Below are 17,498 nucleotides of genomic sequence, written 5' to 3' on the forward strand. Positions count from 1 at the left end.
TGGCATCTTTCTAAGGTTTTTTTTATTTTCCCAGCAATCAGTACAACCAAGTCATCGTTATAAGGCATCGCCCTCTTTTGCCCACCCCCCCCAGCACCAGGTGTGGCCACTAGCCTATATGAAGGCCCAAAATTGTGTGTTCCTTTCTGCTCTGACAATGGCATGCCCATTCGTGCGAGATGTGGTGGATGAAGAAGCACTTGTGCTGAGGAGAGCCTTCAGGTGAGAAAGGGTCTTCAGGGACCGGTTGGACCCACTGGCCTTCCCTGATGACCATCTATATGAAAGATACAGGTTTTCTGCAGATGGCATCAGGTATCTATGCAGACTACTGGGTCCCAGGATTAAGCACCGCACTGCACGGAGCCATGCACTGAGTGTGGAGCAAATGGTTTGTGTGGCCTTGCGCTTTTTTGCTAGTGGAGCCTTCCTGTACTCAGTGGGGGATGCAGAACAGCTGAACAAGGCCACAATTTGCCGCACAATAAGGAGTGTGTGTCTGGCTATCAAAGCATTAGCAGATGTCTTCATCTCCTTCCCTGGCCACAGAAGACTCTGTGACATCAAAGAGGAGTTCTATAGGATTGCAGGTAAGAGGATCTACAAATTACAGGACAACTGTTAACACATAGTAGGATACTCATTACTTTGTGTGACAGGTTTCCCCAATGTCATTGGTGCAGTGGACTGCACACACATAAGGATAAAAGCCCCCTCAGGTGCCCATGAGGCCGATTTTGTGAATAGGAAATCCTTTCACAGCATTAATGTTCAGGTGAACATAACTTTTTGATATTGTCCATTGACGAACACTCTGCATTGCCAGTGATGTGCATTGATTGGTGTAATATTCCTCATCTTATGATTTCAGATGGTCTGCAATGCTGACTGTGTGATCAGCAATGTTGTGGCAAAATGGCCTGGCTCAGTCCATGACTCCAGAATCTTTCGGGCCTCTGAAATCTATCAGTGCCTATCACAAGGTAAGCCACACAACCCCTATTTATAACCATCATGGCTGTTTTAAGAATATCACTGTGTTTATGAGGTAGTAATGATGAGATTTTGTGTTGACAGGTGAATTCTCTGGTGTGTTGCTGGGAGACAGGGGGTATGGCTGCCAGCCTTTTCTCCTGACACCTTTCACAGACCCCCAGGAAGCACAGCAGGCCTACAACCATGCCCATGCCAGGACCAGGGCCAGAGTTGAAATGACCTTTGGCCTCCTGAAGGCACGCTTTCACTGCCTTCACAAATTAAGGGTCAGCCCTGTTAGGGCATGTGATATTACTGTGGCTTGTGCTGTCCTCCACAATGTGGCCTGCCTGAGGAAGGAGAGGGCCCCCAGAGTGCCACCAGCCATGGACTGGGACAATCCGGCAATCTTCCCTGATGACGACAGTGGTCGGCTGCTGAGGGACCAATATGTGTTGAATTATTTTAGTTAGTATGTGTGCTTTCAATTTTGGTTAAATATGTCCTGCGGTGGCAGAGGAATTTGGGTTTTTTTGGGTTCGTTTTTTGACGAATTTGGCCTCTTATGATGTTTGTGCGGTATACTGTGTGTAATACAAGGCTGCAGGGAGGCTACTGCATCCATTCATTTGTCTGTTCAGTTGATGTGTATGGATTTGTCCTGCATTTATTTTAGTGTGCAGACATGCAGGGTGTGTTATACACATTCAAAGGTCTGTATATGTATCATTTTGTATAATATGCTTAGATTCTGTGCTTTCCATCTTGTAGAGTCACTGTGACTTCAGTTTTGAAAGGAGCTGATGGTTTACCTGCTTTGTTTTGTCCTTATTCAATAAAGGAACATAATGTTACACATTGTGTTTTTATATTCATATGGAATGTGTATTTGTTTATATGACAGAGTACTAGGGCCACACTGAAGAAAAAGGATAAAGTCATAAATTTATGAGGCTGGTTCTTTCTGCAGAAAAGCTACATATTGTTTTTACAGTTTTGATACTTATGACAATGTGATACTTAATATTCTGGCACATCAGCATGTCTTTGTTTATGAAACCATACTGAAGTACAATTTCACGAAATGCCCCACATCTGTCATTTTAACAACTGTCCTCCTTTAAAACAACTGGTTACAATATTATGACTTGTGTTTTTTTCCCCTCTGTGGCCCTAATATTCTAGCATTTTATATATAGCCTTATAGTCTATGGGAAACTGTAAATTATCTAATGATAGCAACATCATCTAAAAATCATTTTTTATCCAAAATCATTGAAATTAATGATCACAAACGTTTAAATAACAGTGGGTCTAGTTATATGTGATAACAATGTATAGTGAGCAGTGAAATAACTATTGGTTTCCATTTGTGGTGACTGCTGACTGACATTAGGGATGAGATTAAATAGATCCTGGAATTTAGCCTGGTCTGGAGCAGGCTAGCTCCACAGAATAAATCTCCATGGTAATTTATACCATAACATATCCTCCTGCCCCCTATCCATCTTTAGTGCAACCGGATTACGGATCAATTGAGCCAGGATCACCAAGATATCCTGGCTTAATCCCTTATCCTAGTTTTGTGCAACAGGCCCCAGATGTGTATTCTATAGTGCATTGTTTTTAAACATCAAAATGAAATAACCTTTTGAGTTGTTCCTATTTACAAAGCTGCATACTGCATTTTATTCACACTATTAAATCGTTCACACCATAGCCAAAAATAAACCTGTCGAGTAGTTTCATCTGGTATACTGGTGTAGCCTGAAGTCCAGTGGTTTCAGAAAGTCTGGCAGAGAGTCCAACTGTTTAACAGGTTTAGACTGGGTCATCTTGTGCATAGCCTGAACAAAGAGAGAGGGAGGAGATAGTTCTAAGAGCCACTGGAGCGCCTGCTCTCCAATAAGACTCTGCCACAGCCCTGGATTCTTCTGCAACTGTCCCTTCATTTGAAAATTGAATTTTGGCATGAAGAGAATGAGGTAACCAAGGCAGACGTGCTTGCTACGCATGTCAGGCTCGCCCTGACGTATCTGATTTAGGAGGCAGTCCAGGGGGGTGTTCCCATCTCGGTCTGTGACATAAGGACATGCACCGTGTCCTAGTAACATAATCAAACACTCAGGGCGCACCAGTTCGCACGCCAGATGCAATGCGTCTTTGCCTCCTTGCATGTGAAAACATCCACGGGTGTTCAAGTAGCTCTGGCGCTCACTATCAGAGAAGTCTTTTAGGGAGTCCATGATCATTTTCAGGATAGTAATACGATTATAGCGAACAGCAACTGTGAGATGCGGTGTTGCTGATGCTTGGCAGCAGCAGAAGCTTTGACTGGGCATCTCCAGTGCACCAACAGAGTATCTGTTGAGGAGGAATTTGGCGTATTGTTGATGGTCGTGAACAAGTGCATACAGAAAAGCCTCGGGTGGAGTAAAAGAGCATGCCCGCCCTTCTTCCCAATGAAACACTTCCATAGTCCGCATGTCCTCGAGCACCCATACTGGTATCAGGTCCCGCACTGCTTGGTAGAAGGCAAAGGAGGTTCTTTGGCACTGTTTCTCTGATTTATAATCGGCCCGGCTGTCAAACACACCTAGATCGTAAGGCATTGCTACTGTGTTCGGCAGATTCCTTTAATTTCTGAATATACCTTTTTTTGCAAGGTATAGCCTAGCACCTCTGTGCCAGCTCTGTTAACATCAACACAGGATGTCAGATGTGATTTAGAAGAAAACAGTTATAAATATATAAAATAATCAATAGCTGAATTTAGGGAACTTGCATAACACACGGCAAAAAGTTTTTCAAATAAAAATGAAAGCCTATAGCAAACGTAACGGCTCTTCTGTCTCGCTGCTCTTTGAGTCTGTGTTCAGTATGTTTCGGCTGTTATTGACTTGCTTCAAACCTTCTTCAGACTCCATCGGCAGTTTATATACCCTTGCAATAGGCAATAGTGGAACTCCTTCACGACTGCCCTCGTTGGTCGCTCACTGCGTCAACAAATATCCCCATTGGCTGTCTGATGACGACTCCAAGGTGAGATTAAATGTGACGTCCTAAATTCCAAGTGCCGTTAACTTTAAAGTATGTGTTTAGTGCGCCATGTGAGCGATTTGTTTGGGCAACGCGCTATCGCCCCCCTATCGAATGTCCCCAGTGCATACAGAACCGTCCGGTTGTGGTTCGGCAGTGCATTATGTAATTGAGCGTCTGGTGCAACGCGCCACCTCGGGTTTCATAATTTCAAGGAATTTACATCTTGTTCAGATCGTGTTGTGTCGTCAGGATTAGGTTACACCTATCGACTTTAGACCTATTAAACAAGATATACCAGATCAATAACATGGACTACAGGTCTCGACAGGCAACAATATAGGTATTTGAAAGTGTTTTTTAAACGTTGACATTCAAGTTAACCTCAAATTGTGTAACAGCTTGTAGGTTCGTGCAAAAGTCAAATGTATGTGTTATATAACGTATTAGTTTTAGCAGCTTCAGTTTAGGAAAGACAATTATAGGCGTATTTTCGATAGTCCACCACGCCATCTGCCTGCTGAATACGTGTAATTACATGTCATAAATAACCTTGAATTGACAAAGTAGCATATGCTCATCTTCACCCTCATCACCCATTTAAATGAATTTGAAAACATACAGCTTACAATATGTCCACACATCATGGTATGATCAAATCTGACCTGTTGACATTATTTATTATGAGTCATGCAGAAGTGTAAATGCAATTTAAAATGGGTTATGAAGTGGGAAATCAGTGTAAAATTGGTTCTGAATAAGCTAATTAAAATGTGTAGTAAAATAAAACATATATTATTATAGTATCCTTTCTGTTACTGGCCCAATGCTGTAGCCACTAGGCTACCTTTCACCCATACTGGTGTGGAGTTGTATGGGCTTCTACTGTTCTCCATATTCTACTTGAGCATGGTTTTGAGTAATAGCAATCTTAATTTCCCAGTGACTATATCCCAGTGACGATGCAAACAGGCACAGTGATGTTCCATAGTCATAAACCCCAACCCTACTAACATGACATTATGGCATGGGTAATCTGTGTAGCCTATGTAATGAGAAATTGAAGATCACTAAAGATAATATGTTGATTTACTGTATAGATGTGAGCATGACTGCTGCAGCTAGATAGGGCTGGGCTATACTCTATAAAATAGGCCACGTTACAGTTCAGAAGAAGCATGATGGATGAGTTTTTGATTAAATTAATGTTAAGTGGAGAATGAAATACATCACAATCTGTTATCACCACATCTGTGTGGGAATAACAATGGAAAAAGCATAAGAGCAGAGGAAAAAAACAAAACACATTTTGTATCTTATTCATGTATCTGCACAGATACAGTGCCTTCCAGAAGTACTTGGCCAGTGAAGTAAAAAAAAAAAAGAGATGAATTAATATCAGGTAAAAAATTAGCCTATAGAAAGTATTTCCTATACCTTTCCTAGACCCCCATTTAGCAAGATATGAGTCTAGCTCAAGTAGACTATTGAGCTCCCCAAATATTGTTTGACTTCCCTGGCGAGATATTTTTGGAGGGCATAGTTTGCAACTGCATTGCTATGAATACATGCACATACTATTTTAGAGTACCCTTTTCAAGGAGACCAGAAGTAGCTTGATTGTGACAATGTGAATGCAAGACATTGCTCCTTTATAGGGCTTCTGAGGATGGGGACCAGGGGCTCATGACAGATTGAGGTTAATGAGCTAATATAGGTTTAAGCATAATTTGGTCTCTGGCATATAAACAAAAACGAAAATAAATGCAGTCCTTTAAAATAAAATAAAAGGACTGAAATTCATATGATTTGATTAATTTATTCACTGTTTTCAGTGAGATTATTTTAAATAACCTTGGATTTTTATTAATTCCATAAATTGGCTGTATTTGCAGAACTAATTTTGTTTAGTTGCGTAAATTCCCAATTAAATAATTACTTAATTTATTGTAGCCTCTAGTTTCCAGGTAAGAAGAGAATTGGTCCTCATCATTAGTTTGAGGGGTCTCTGTTCAGGGCAAGGCTTGAAAAATTCGGAGTTCCATTTGATGCAGTCGTGCACTTTATCAAGACCCCGTGGAGTGTGAACTAGCAACCGACCTACCTGGCAAGATTCTCGACACCTCTTAGTAACGACTATAATGGACAAAAGTAGCCAGCTAACTAGTCAAAGTCTGTAGAATATAGTCGACAAATGCTGGTGTTAAAGCCACGTAGCTATGCTAATGTATTTCAAAAATCAAGCTTGCTAGTTGCAACCGCAACTTTTATCCAAGTAGTAGCAAGCTAGCAGTGAAGCACCCCTCGCTAACTTGGGTATTTCTTGCTAGCTAGCTTTCTGGGTGGCTGGTTAATATTCAAGAGAGACACACAACAGCTTTTTGGTCACCCGTCATATTTTTTGGAGCAAGCTAGCTATCTGAACTAATTTAATAATAAAGCAGTCTTTAGCTGGTTAGTTGACCAATTTAATCCGTTGGTCATCATAGTTTCGTCCAGCTAGCCAGCAGCTTAGCTAGCCAACTCGCTAACGTTACTTTGTTCGCTAGCTAGCAAACTAGCAAGGTGCTGCTGACGATAGATAGCCAGACAGTAGCTAGCCGAAATTCAAATAGTTTTGCTCTTTCTCCATTTAAAAAAATGCCTGCAATGATGGAAAAGAGTGGTTCAGAAATGTCTGGGAAAAGAAGGGGTAGGAATGCAGTGAATAATCCAAACAAAAGTTTTTCTACAAATGGAAATAGCAACAATTCATGGGAAGAAGGAAGTTCGGGCTGTTCCAGTGATGATGAGCATGGTAGGTCAACACGACAGTGGTAGCCTCGGTCACACTAAACTACTTCATACATTTGTACACTAATTCAAAAATGTTAATCCTGTGTTTATTTCATGTTCAGGTAGTGGTGGCATGAGAGTTGGGACTCAGTATCAAGCTCTTGTGCCAGACTATGATCCAGGTGAGTCATTTTGCCATTCAGACAGCCGTAAAGCTAGAACACGTTACCAGACGTGATAGCCTCGAACAATTCCTGGTTGTAGTTTCCACGAACCTTCTAACCTATTCCACGAACCTTGACTAAACTGGCTTGTTACTGCTAATCTTGATTCTTCTGACATTCCAACTCCTGTACATGGCTACATTTTGTTTAATGTTTGAATGGATTTAACAACACAACTCAATCACTGATGTTAAAACATATCCAATATATTTCAGCATTTTTAGCTGCTGAATTAAAACATGTTTGAGATGTAATGGCTAATTTAAAAAGTTTATTTTACACCAGTCATAGCTAGGCCCTAATTGTTGGGTGAACGACCATTATTATTTATTGAGAGAGAAATATTGTTTAGATATGATTGCTACCCATCAAAGAATGAAGCATTATGAAATTGATTGTGTAGCTGCTTTTACTTTATGATTGTTAAGTCCTGACTGCTCATGGTCAATATTTGTTATACGTTGTATAAATTATCTCTCTCTGAGATGATTAATTGGCTTGTGATGCCAATTTCACCAGTTTCATTTTTTTTAAAAAAGATAAAGGCAGAGTAGTTTAAGAGTAATGAAGTCACTGGTAATCATTTAATCCCATTATTCCCCTATGTCAGAGATTGCCAAAGTGGCTGAGGAGAGGGACAACTTGGGCATGCGGGTGTGGATCCCCAGTCGGAACCTGGCCGAAGCTAAATGTAAGGAACATTCAAGCCATTTTCTCATTATATACTAAATGTAAAATAGTTGCTTTTACAAATCTGAAGTTTACCTGAAGCAAAAGATTAACTTAATGATTTAACTATACAATAGTAGCAGAAATGGGTAGATGAGTGTTATTCCAGTCTTTTGTCTCTCTTTCTGTCTCTCTCTCTGTGTGTGCCCTTGTCTTTTCCACATTTTGGATTCGGCTTTTTCAGCCACACCCGTTGCTGACAGGCATTTAAAACTGAGCACACAGCCATGCAATCTCCATAGACAAACACTGGCAGTAGAATGGCCTTACTGAATAGCTCAGTGACTTAACTTGGCACTGTCATAGGATGCCACCTTTGCAACAAGTCAGTTCCTCAAATTTCTGCCCTGCTAGAGATGCCCCGGTCAACTATAAGTGCTGTTAAGTGTAAACGTCTAGGAGTTACAACTGCTCACCCGCAAAGTGGTAGGCCACACACAGAATGGGACAGCCGAGTGCTATAGCACGTAAAAATCGTCTGTCCTCGGTTACCGCACACAAGCTTAAGATCACTTAATGCAATGCCAAGCGTCAGCTGGAGTGGTGTAAAGCTCACCGCCATTGGACTCTGGAGCAGTGGAAATGCATTCTCTGGACTGATGAATCACTCTTCACCAGCTGGCAGTCCGACAGATGCTACCTACCCCAATGCATAGTGCCAACTGTAAAGTTTGGTGGAGGAAGAATAATGGTCTGGGGCTCTTTTTCATGGTTAGGACTAGACCCTTCAGTTCCAGTGAAGGGAAATCTTAATGCTACTGCATACAATGACATTCTAGACAATTCTGTGCTTCCAACTTTGTGGCAACAGTTTGGGGGGGGGTCTTTCCTGTTTCACCATGACAATGCCCCTGTGCACAAACCGAGGACCATAAAGAAATGGTTTGTTGAGATCAGTTTGGAAGAACTTAACTGACTTGCACAGAGCCCTGACCTTAACCCCCACGGACACCTTTGGGGTGAATTGGCCTAATCGCCCGACCTCACTAATGCTCTTGTGGCTGAATGGATGCAAATCCAGCAACAATGTTCCAAAATCTAGTGGAAAGCCTTCCCAGAAGAGTGGAGTCTGCAAAGGGGGGACCAACTCCACATTAATGCCCATGATTTTGCAATGAGATGTTAAATGAGCCGGTGTCCACATACTTTTGGTCATGTAGTGTATGTTAAGCTTAAATAAGTTCAGGATGCCAAATTTGGTTAAGAAGCCACAGTTACATGGACTGTGTGCAATGCATAATAGTGTTTAACATGATTCTTGATTGACTACCTATTACATGTACCACACACATACAATTATCTGTAAGGGCCCTCAGTCGAGCAGTGAGTTTCGAACACAGATTCAACCATCTTTGCTGGCCATGGCAGAACACTTGACATTCCTGTCCTGCAGGAAATCACGCAGAGAACGAGCCGTATGGCTGGTGGCATTTTCATGCTGGAGGGTCATGTCAGGATGAGCCTGCAGGAAGGGTACCACATGAGGGAGGAGGATGTCTTCCCTGTAACGCACAGAGTTGAGATTGCCTGCAATGACAACAAGCTCAGTCCGATGATGCTGTGACACATCGCCCCAGACCATAATGGATCCTCCACCTCCAAATCGATCCTGCTCCAGAGTACAGGCCTTGGTGTAACGCTAATTCCTTCGACGATAAATGGGAATCTGACTATCACCCCGGTTGAGACAAAACCATGACTCGTGAGTGAAGAGCACTTTTCTGACAAATCTGTCGTTCTGCCCCTGAACAGGCAGTTAACCCACTGTTCTTAGGCCGTCATCGAAAATAAGAATTGGTTCTTAACTTACTTGCCTAGTTAAATAAAGGTAAAAATAAAATACGGTATTCTAACTCAGGCGAGTAGAACCTCAAGACTTCCCTAGTATTAGAGGTTGTGCACCAGCTGTTTACAAAGAGACACTCCCTCCCCTGAGCATTCCCAAAACTGCCGGTCGGTCCTGCTAGATAAAAAAAAAAAATCCACGTCCTTGTTCAGCCATGACTCTTGGAAAAATAGGTTATTATAGTTTTTTTAGATCATGTTGATAGGATCATCTCTAACGGAGCCTGTCCAGTTTATTCTCCAGTGATTGCATGTTTGTCAATAGAACAGAGGGTAGGCGGTTTATCCACTCGCAGACGTAATCCACTCGCAGACGTAGTCCCTTCAGGTATCCCGCACGTCTGTCTCTATAGCGCCGCCACCGCCTCCTTCTCAGAGGGAGTCTGGGATTTGGGTCTTGTATAATCAATATGTTCTCCACCTCTGACTCATTGAAGTAGAAGTCCTCACCCAAATCGAGGTTAGTGATAGCTGTTCTGATGTCCAGAAGCTATTTTCAGTCATAGGAAATTATGGTGGAAACATGAAACCAACCCCAAAATGTTTTTAAATCCACAGCTTAAAAAAAATGTAAAATAGCACAATTGATCAGGAGCTTTCTAACTCTGCATTGTTGGCAAAGTAAGCATTTCACGGTAAAGTCTACACCTGTTGTATTTCTCACATGCGCCAAATACATCTTAATTGGATTTTTCATTTTATTTGAGCCCGTAAAATGGCTGCCAAAAAAAACAACATTTTAATATCCCTTTGAGCTTGGTGAAGTTATTAATTACATGTTGGATGGTGTACTGCATCAATATACCCAGTCACTACAAAGATACAGGCATCCTTCTGAACTGTTGCTAGAGAGGAAGGAATACGCTCAGGGATTTTACTATGAGGCCAATGGTGACTTTAAAACAGAGGAGAACTGAGGATGGATCAACAACATTGTAGTTACTCCACAATACTAACCTAATTGAAAGAGTAAAAAGAACTGTGCCTGTAAATTAAAAAGTATTACGAAACATGTATCCTGTTTGCAATAAGGTACTAAAGTAATACTGCAAAAAATGTCCTGAATACAAAGTGTTCAGGGGCAAATCCAATACAACACATTACTGAGTACCACTCTCCATATTTCCAAGCATAGCTGTGGCTGCATCATGTTATGGGTATGCTTGTAACCCCCAAAATAAATACATGGAATGGATCTAAGCACAGGCAAAATTCTAGAGGAAAGCATGGTTCAGTCTGCTTTCCACCAGACACTAGGAAATGCATTAACTTTTTTAGCAGGACAGTAACCTGAAACACAAGGCCAAATTTTTAATGGAGTTGTTTACCAAGAAGACGGTGACTGTTCCTGAATGGCCGAGTTAGATTTTCAAGTAGATTTAAGTCAAAACTCTATGGCAAGCTTGAATAAAAAAACAAACAATAATAATGTGCAAATGTTGCACATTCCAGGTGTGGAAAGCTTTTAGAAACTTACCCAGAAAGACTCACAGCTATAATCGCTGCTTCCACAAAGTATTGACTCGGTGTGAATACTTATTTAAATTAGATTTCTGTATTTAATTTTCAATACATTTTCAATAATGTATAAAACATGTTTTAACTTTGTCATTAGAGGGTATTGTGTGTAGACGGGTGAGAAAATAAATGCATGTCATCCATTTTTAATTCAGGCTGTAACAAAACGCAATGTGGAATAAGTCAATGGGGTATAGTATATACTTATTGAAGGCACTAAATACTATTTTTATTTTGTTTTTTTTACAGTGGATGAATACATTGCAATTACCAAAGAGAAGCATGGGTACAACATGGAGCAGGCACTGGGGATGCTTTTCTGGCACAAGCACAACATTGAGAAGTCCCTGGCAGATTTGCCCAACTTCACACCTTTCCCAGATGAGTGGTCAGTGGAGGACAAGGTCCTGTTTGAACAGGGTTTTAGCTTCCACGGAAAAACTTTCCACCGTATACAGCAGATGGTGAGACACTAAACATTTTTTTAGTTTTTTAAAAATCTGTTTAAAACCGAATACTTCATTGACAAACATTGTAACACATAGTTGACCATGGCACATGAGACACTAAATACTAATTTGGGGTGCCCATTGTGTGATGTCTCTAAACAACAAATCGTGTAGAAAAATGTATTTTCCTTGATTGATAAAGTCTTCTTGTGCTAGTTGCCTGACAAGTCCATTGCCAGCTTAGTAAGATTTTACTACTCTTGGAAGAAGACACGGAGCAAAACCAGTGTCATGGATCGCCATGCACGCAAGCAGAAGAGGGAACGAGAAGAGAGGTATGAGAAGTGTGTGCTTTTGTTTAAAATGCATGAACCACATTCTCTCTTCCTTTTAAAAACTTAAATTGGTTAGAAAAACATATTGCAATCTTGGAAAGTCAGGCCAAGAATACATTTTTCTATGTATAAATATGTTGCTTTGTCTTTTTAGTGAGAATGAGGCTGAGGAGACCAATGGTAACACTCCAAGGGATGTAGTGTACGAACCAAATAAGGACGAGAAGAAAGAGGTGGGTCTGTTCAGAGGCTCTTGTAACTTAATACACAAAATAGATGCTGTTTTATTGAACCAACTAACATGTAGATTTTCTGTTTCAGCTGGGTGCTGCACCTGAGAAACAGGAGATAAAACCAGTACCAGTGGTACAGAGGGTAGCTTCTAAATATTTTCATTACCATTTGAATAGAAACAGACATAATTCATGTTAAATTCTCCCTAGTTTTGATACTTTGGCCATTTTAACCCAAATGTATTCCTTTACGTCTAGCCGAATACTAGTATGGCAGAGAAGCTGACCCAAGTTAAGAAAGAACCCCAGGGTCCTCCAGGGAAGAACCAGCATCGTGCTAAAAAGAAGCCTCCTAAAGGAATGCACCTGAGCCAGGGAGACGTAGCTGCTATGTCCACCAGCCCCCCTGCTGCAGTCGGTGTGCTGAGGCAAATCGACATGGAGCTGGTTGCCATCAAACGGCAGGTTAGAGTTAGTCTTAACATCAATACATTAATCTTCTCTGTGCTAGGATTTTCTTCTCTGATGAGAGTAAGTTTTGCGTTAATCATGTGTTGATGTTAATGGGAGATTTGTGTGAAAATTAAGAACAGGACCTAAAGTATCTTCAGTATTCTCCTGTGTCCGGGTGAGAGATGAGTTAACCTAGAAATGTTTCCTGAATGAGTTTTATCCCTTTTCTAGATCCAGAGCATCAAACAGAATAACAGTGCTCTGAAGGACAAGCTTGACGTGGGAGTGGACCACTTCAGAGTACCTGAGGTAAAGCTATTGCTTACCTAGAGTTCTGACCATCTAATTTGGTCTCTTTCTCCATAGAATGAATGTTACTCTTGTGGCTTGTAACCAGGGGTTGGAACAAAATGATTTTCCAATCGTTCCGTTCTGAACAAAAACATTTTTTGTTTCGCTGAAGTTCTGAACAGGCTTGAACTAAAAATCTATATCTATAGTTCCTTTTTAAACTTGAAATTGTTTTTTTTAAACATTTGACTCCATATTTTAAATTCTTTCACTAATCAGTGTGGATAGAGCAGCTTACTATGGAGCGACTGACATTTTTTGAGTAGGGAAAGAGCGAGAGATGAAGTTGGCTTGATGCCCTGGGCATCTTGTTATGACATACATTATCTGAATTAAGATCCACAGAATTATACCTATGGAGGAGCGGTTTCTATGAACAAGCTTGAATGTCTTTGAACTTCCGAGATTTGCCTTAACGTTGTACCAGAGCTAGCTAACAGGCTTGTGAATGCAGAGTGGCACCAGAATTAAAATTAAAAACACATCTTACCATTTTGTAGTTAATAAAACGTAGTGAACCGAAGAAAAATAAACGCAACATTTTACTGAGTTACAGTTCATGTAAGGAAGGAAGTCAGTCAATTGAAATAAGTTCATTATTCCCTAATGACTGGGAATAAAGATAAACATCTGTCACAGATACCGAAAAAAAAGGTCTTGGGCGTAGATCAGAAAACCAGTCAGTATCTGGTGTGACCTCCATTTGCCTCATGTAGTACGACATATCTCTTTCGCATAGAGTTGGTCAGGCTGTTGATTGTGGCCTGTGGAATGTTGTCCCACTCCTCTTCAATGGCTGTGCGAAGTTGCTGGATTGTGGCGGAAACTGGAACATACTGTCGTACACATTGATCCAGAGCATCGCCAACATGCTCAATGGATGACACGTCTGAGTATGCAGGCCATGGAAGAACTGGGACATTTTCAGCTTCCAGGAATTGTGTACAGATCCTTGTGACATGGAGCTGTGCGTTATCATGCTGAAACATGAGGTGATGGCGGTGGCTGAATGGCACGACAATGGTCCTCGGAATCTCTTCCTAGTATCTCAGAGCATTCAAATTGCCATTGATAAAATGCAATTGTGTTTGTCCGTAGATTATGTCTGCCCATACTATAACCCTACCTCTACCACGGGGAACTCTGTTCACAAAGTTGACATCAGCAAACCGCTCGCCCACACAACGCAATACATACTGTCTGCCACCTGCCCGGTACAGTTGAAACCGGCATTCATCCGTGAAGAGCACACCTTTCCAGCATGCCAGTGGCAATCGAAGGTGAGATTTGCCCACTGAAGTTGGTTACGACGCCGAACTGCAGTCAGGTCAAGACAATGGTGAGAATGAGGAGCACACAGATCATCCCTGAGATGGTTTCTGACAGTTTGTGCAGAAATACTTCAGATGTGCAAACCCACCGTTTCATGAGATATCCAGGTGGCTGGTCTCAGTTTATCCTGCAGGTGAAGAAGCTGGATGTGGAGGTTCTGGGCTGGCGTGGTTACACATGGTTGTGAGGCCCGTTGAATGTACTGCCAAATTCTCTTAAACAACGTTAAAGGTGGGTTGTGGTAGAGAATTTAACATTTAAATTATCTGGCAACAGCTCTGGTGGACATTTCTGCATTCAGCATGCCATATGCACGCTTCAACTTGAGACATCTGGGGCATTGTGTTGTGACATCTGCACATTTTAGTGGCCTTTTATTGTCCCCAACACAAGATTCACCTGTGTAATGATCATGCTTTAATCAGCTTCTTGATATGCCATATCTGTCAGGTGGATGGATTATTTTGGCAAAGGAGAAATGCTCACAAACAGTGATGTAAACAAATTTGTTCACACAATTTGAAAGAAATAAGCTTTTTGTGCATATGGAATATTTCTGGGATCTTTTATTTCAGCTCATGAAACATATTTCCTTACACTTTACATGTTGCATTTTTGTTCAGTATAAATAGTATCCTTAACTAGCATTGAAAAAGTTAATCCATTCTTCTATAGTAAAAAATCTCTCCCTAATTTCTGAATACGCTCAAACACACTGGCAAAGATTTTCAGGCGGCATGCAGACACTGAAATACATTTGAGTGACAGTGAGGACTTTGCGTAGTTGCTTTGTTGCACATTTTTTTGTGGGACTGAAAAGAAATGCCCGGAATGTAAAAGAACGTTACTAACTAGTTCCCATGCTTTTAAAAAGCGGTTATGGTCCGGAACAGTATAGATCACTTTCGTTCCCGATTCTCTTCCTATAATTTTTTTTTTTTTGCGGTTTTCTGTTCTGTTCCCTAAACTGGTTCCAACCCCTGCTTTTAACTCATTATGACCTGTGGTGTATGTCATGTTTGTGTGCCAGTGATAACATGACCAGTCATGTCTCAGGTGACCCAAAAGTTCAACACTCGCTGGACAACAGAGGAGCAACTGCTTGCTGTACAAGGTAATTGATTGCGATTGCAACAGATGTGTAGGGATTAGAGAAAGGGAGGAGGTAGAAAGAAAATGTAACCAACTGAAATGGGGCTCATGTGAAAAGTCATGGTATAAAGAATTCCATCTTAAGTTGTTTTGCTGGGGGGGCATGGCACATAATCTACATTTGTATAAAATGTTTGTTCCCTCCATTGTAACATCTTCCAGCCATCAGAAAATATGGGCGGGACTTCCAGGCTATCTCGGACGTGATTGGCAACAAGTCAGTGGTGCAGGTGAAGAACTTCTTTGTTAACTACCGCCGACGCTTCAACCTGGATGAGGTGCTGCAGGAATGGGAGGCTGAGCACGGGATGGAGGGAGCAGCCAAGGGAGGAGAGGAGGAGAAAATGGACATATCTTCTACTGAGGATGGAGCCACCACCCCAGTGGTGCCAGAGGATCAAAAAGAGGTCTGTGACTGACCAATTTAATTGCATTCTATTATGGATTTCTTTTTTTTCTTTTTATGTAAAGGATTTAATTGGCTAAACTCAGTTATCAATCTCAGTATGAAATGAGACACAATTTGCACTGTGCCCTACTATTTTAGTGGTCCCCTTTTTTATTTGCACCAGTATAGTAATTCACAGAGATGTACAAAGAACTCCAGTCTTTAATTTCAGTTTGATTTGCCAGATGTATTAATTGCAAATACTCCCCATTGTCCCTTTACAGGAATCATCGCCAGTGGCGGCAAAACAACCTCTGGCATCCTGAGTGGTCGGCCATCTTGGATTGTTCTGTTGGCAGAACTCCTCCCTCTGAGATTTTACTTTTGTGCTGAAGAGGCGATGATTAATCTGCACAGGTTACATCCTGCCTGTGTGTGCTTCTTCAAGAAGGTCATTCCTGTTACATCTTCCCCAATTCAAGAATGTTTTGCAGCTGCCCACCAATTAACTCAAGCGCCATTCTTCAGCCGGTCTGACAGTCAAAGTAACCAGGATTATCTGACTGCACTTTATCCCATCACTGTTTTTGTCACCTTGGTGAGAAGGAAAACTTCTGTATCAAATTGAACTTGTTTTTGTATCTGGCCTCTCTTACCCTGTCACTCAACATTACAGATGATCCCTGTGATCTAGACCACAATACACATTTTTCATTTTATCCTTCTGTAACCCTCTTTACTTTGTAAAGACTGGTTTTTGTTGTGTAGTATTTAATCACAATAGGTCTCATTATGAAATGACCCTGTGGATTACTATCCTGTCATTCTGTGTGCTTGATGAAGATGTCTTTGTACACCAGGCAGACATAAAGAAAAAACACCCCAATAAATACCATCGCAGTGTTGGAGATGGGGTACAACTCGCCTGACTTACCCTGACACAGGGCGTAGAATGAGAGGATGGCATTTCCACAGGAACATTTCATATTGAGACCCAGTGCAAGTTGATACTACACAACCATTTCTATTTGTCTTCTTCCTCCCTAACCTTTTGTCTGTGACCCTAGTGCATATTTATAAATAATGCATTAGTTGTTGTAATTAATGTAAGGAACTATAAAGAGGAGCTGTTAAACATTGTGAGGATGTCCATTTTCAGTTTACTAGTAACCTCAGGACAATCGGGTCAACACAATTTATGTTATGAATGATTTTCAGTTGAAAGGACCGGACCGTTGAATGAGAAGTTAAGTAGATGAATGAGAGAATTTTGACATTTTAATTTAAACATTGAGTTTGAAATGTGTTATTTGTCAGTTCAAACCTTGTCCCTTTCGCAGCAACCTGCCTATGCTATTCAACTGTTTTTAATGTACTGATACCATGATTTAGCGTACTGTTTTGAAACTTTTATATATATATTTGTGAAGAAATTGTGAATGCCTGAGGTGGGGTTTTAATGTGTGTACATTTTATTGCTGTCATTTACCATTGTGTATTCAGTTTGCTCATTAATTAACCATAAATAAATTTGAAGGATTTATAGGGACATTTAAAAGATTTCACTGGATGCTCTTTTGTCTTTTCCTGCTATTTGCTTTTAGCCTGATCCCAGACCTGTTTGCTCTTGCCAACTCCATTGCTTATTATGAGTCACAACATGGCACAAACAGGTTGGCACTCAGGCTTATTTGTTCTGT

At 41.0% G+C, this 17,498-nt stretch overlaps 2 protein-coding genes and 1 pseudogene across 8 annotated transcripts; 2 read left to right on the forward strand and 1 right to left on the reverse strand.

The window, feature by feature from the left end:
• The first annotated feature begins 142 nt into the window (after positions 1–142).
• LOC139384142 (putative nuclease HARBI1) lies at positions 143–1,557 on the forward strand (annotated as a pseudogene).
• A 1,021-nt stretch (positions 1,558–2,578) lies between these two features.
• LOC139384143 (ankyrin repeat domain-containing protein 9-like) lies at positions 2,579–3,833 on the reverse strand. The gene has a single exon (XM_071128825.1). It carries the CDS (start codon positions 3,585–3,587, stop codon positions 2,721–2,723), a length of 867 nt encoding a protein of 288 aa, XP_070984926.1. The 5' UTR covers positions 3,588–3,833; the 3' UTR covers positions 2,579–2,720.
• Positions 2,985–17,356, forward strand: LOC139384138 (REST corepressor 1-like). Of its 7 annotated transcripts, none has more exons than XM_071128816.1 (13): positions 2,985–4,017; positions 6,676–6,811; positions 6,912–6,971; positions 7,624–7,704; positions 11,355–11,569; positions 11,771–11,898; positions 12,044–12,122; positions 12,211–12,264; positions 12,381–12,587; positions 12,807–12,884; positions 15,315–15,372; positions 15,573–15,817; positions 16,083–17,356. In XM_071128816.1, exons 1-13 carry the CDS (start codon positions 3,793–3,795, stop codon positions 16,122–16,124), a joined length of 1,608 nt encoding a protein of 535 aa, XP_070984917.1. In that variant the 5' UTR covers positions 2,985–3,792; the 3' UTR covers positions 16,125–17,356. The 7 variants fall into 7 exon arrangements, with proteins under 7 accessions (XP_070984917.1, XP_070984918.1, XP_070984923.1 ...); XM_071128817.1 differs by having other exon boundaries at positions 11,771–11,889; XM_071128822.1 differs by having other exon boundaries at positions 6,759–6,811; positions 11,771–11,889.
• Positions 17,357–17,498: the final 142 nt, after the last annotated feature.

The sequence above is a fragment of the Oncorhynchus clarkii genome, chromosome 25 (genome assembly GCF_045791955.1).
Source record: "Oncorhynchus clarkii lewisi isolate Uvic-CL-2024 chromosome 25, UVic_Ocla_1.0, whole genome shotgun sequence".
Classification (NCBI taxonomy): Eukaryota; Metazoa; Chordata; class Actinopteri; order Salmoniformes; family Salmonidae; genus Oncorhynchus; species Oncorhynchus clarkii.

Coding starts and splice junctions, on each gene's coding strand:
- LOC139384138 (XM_071128816.1), top strand. CDS start 3,793: ATGAAAGCCTATAGCAAACGTAACGGCTCTTCTGTCTCGCTGCTCTTT. Junction 15,373..15,572: donor GCAACTGCTTGCTGTACAAG/GTAATTGATTGC, acceptor AACATCTTCCAG/CCATCAGAAAATATGGGCGG. Junction 15,818..16,082: donor TGCCAGAGGATCAAAAAGAG/GTCTGTGACTGA, acceptor GTCCCTTTACAG/GAATCATCGCCAGTGGCGGC.
- LOC139384143 (XM_071128825.1), bottom strand. CDS start 3,587: ATGCCTTACGATCTAGGTGTGTTTGACAGCCGGGCCGATTATAAATCA.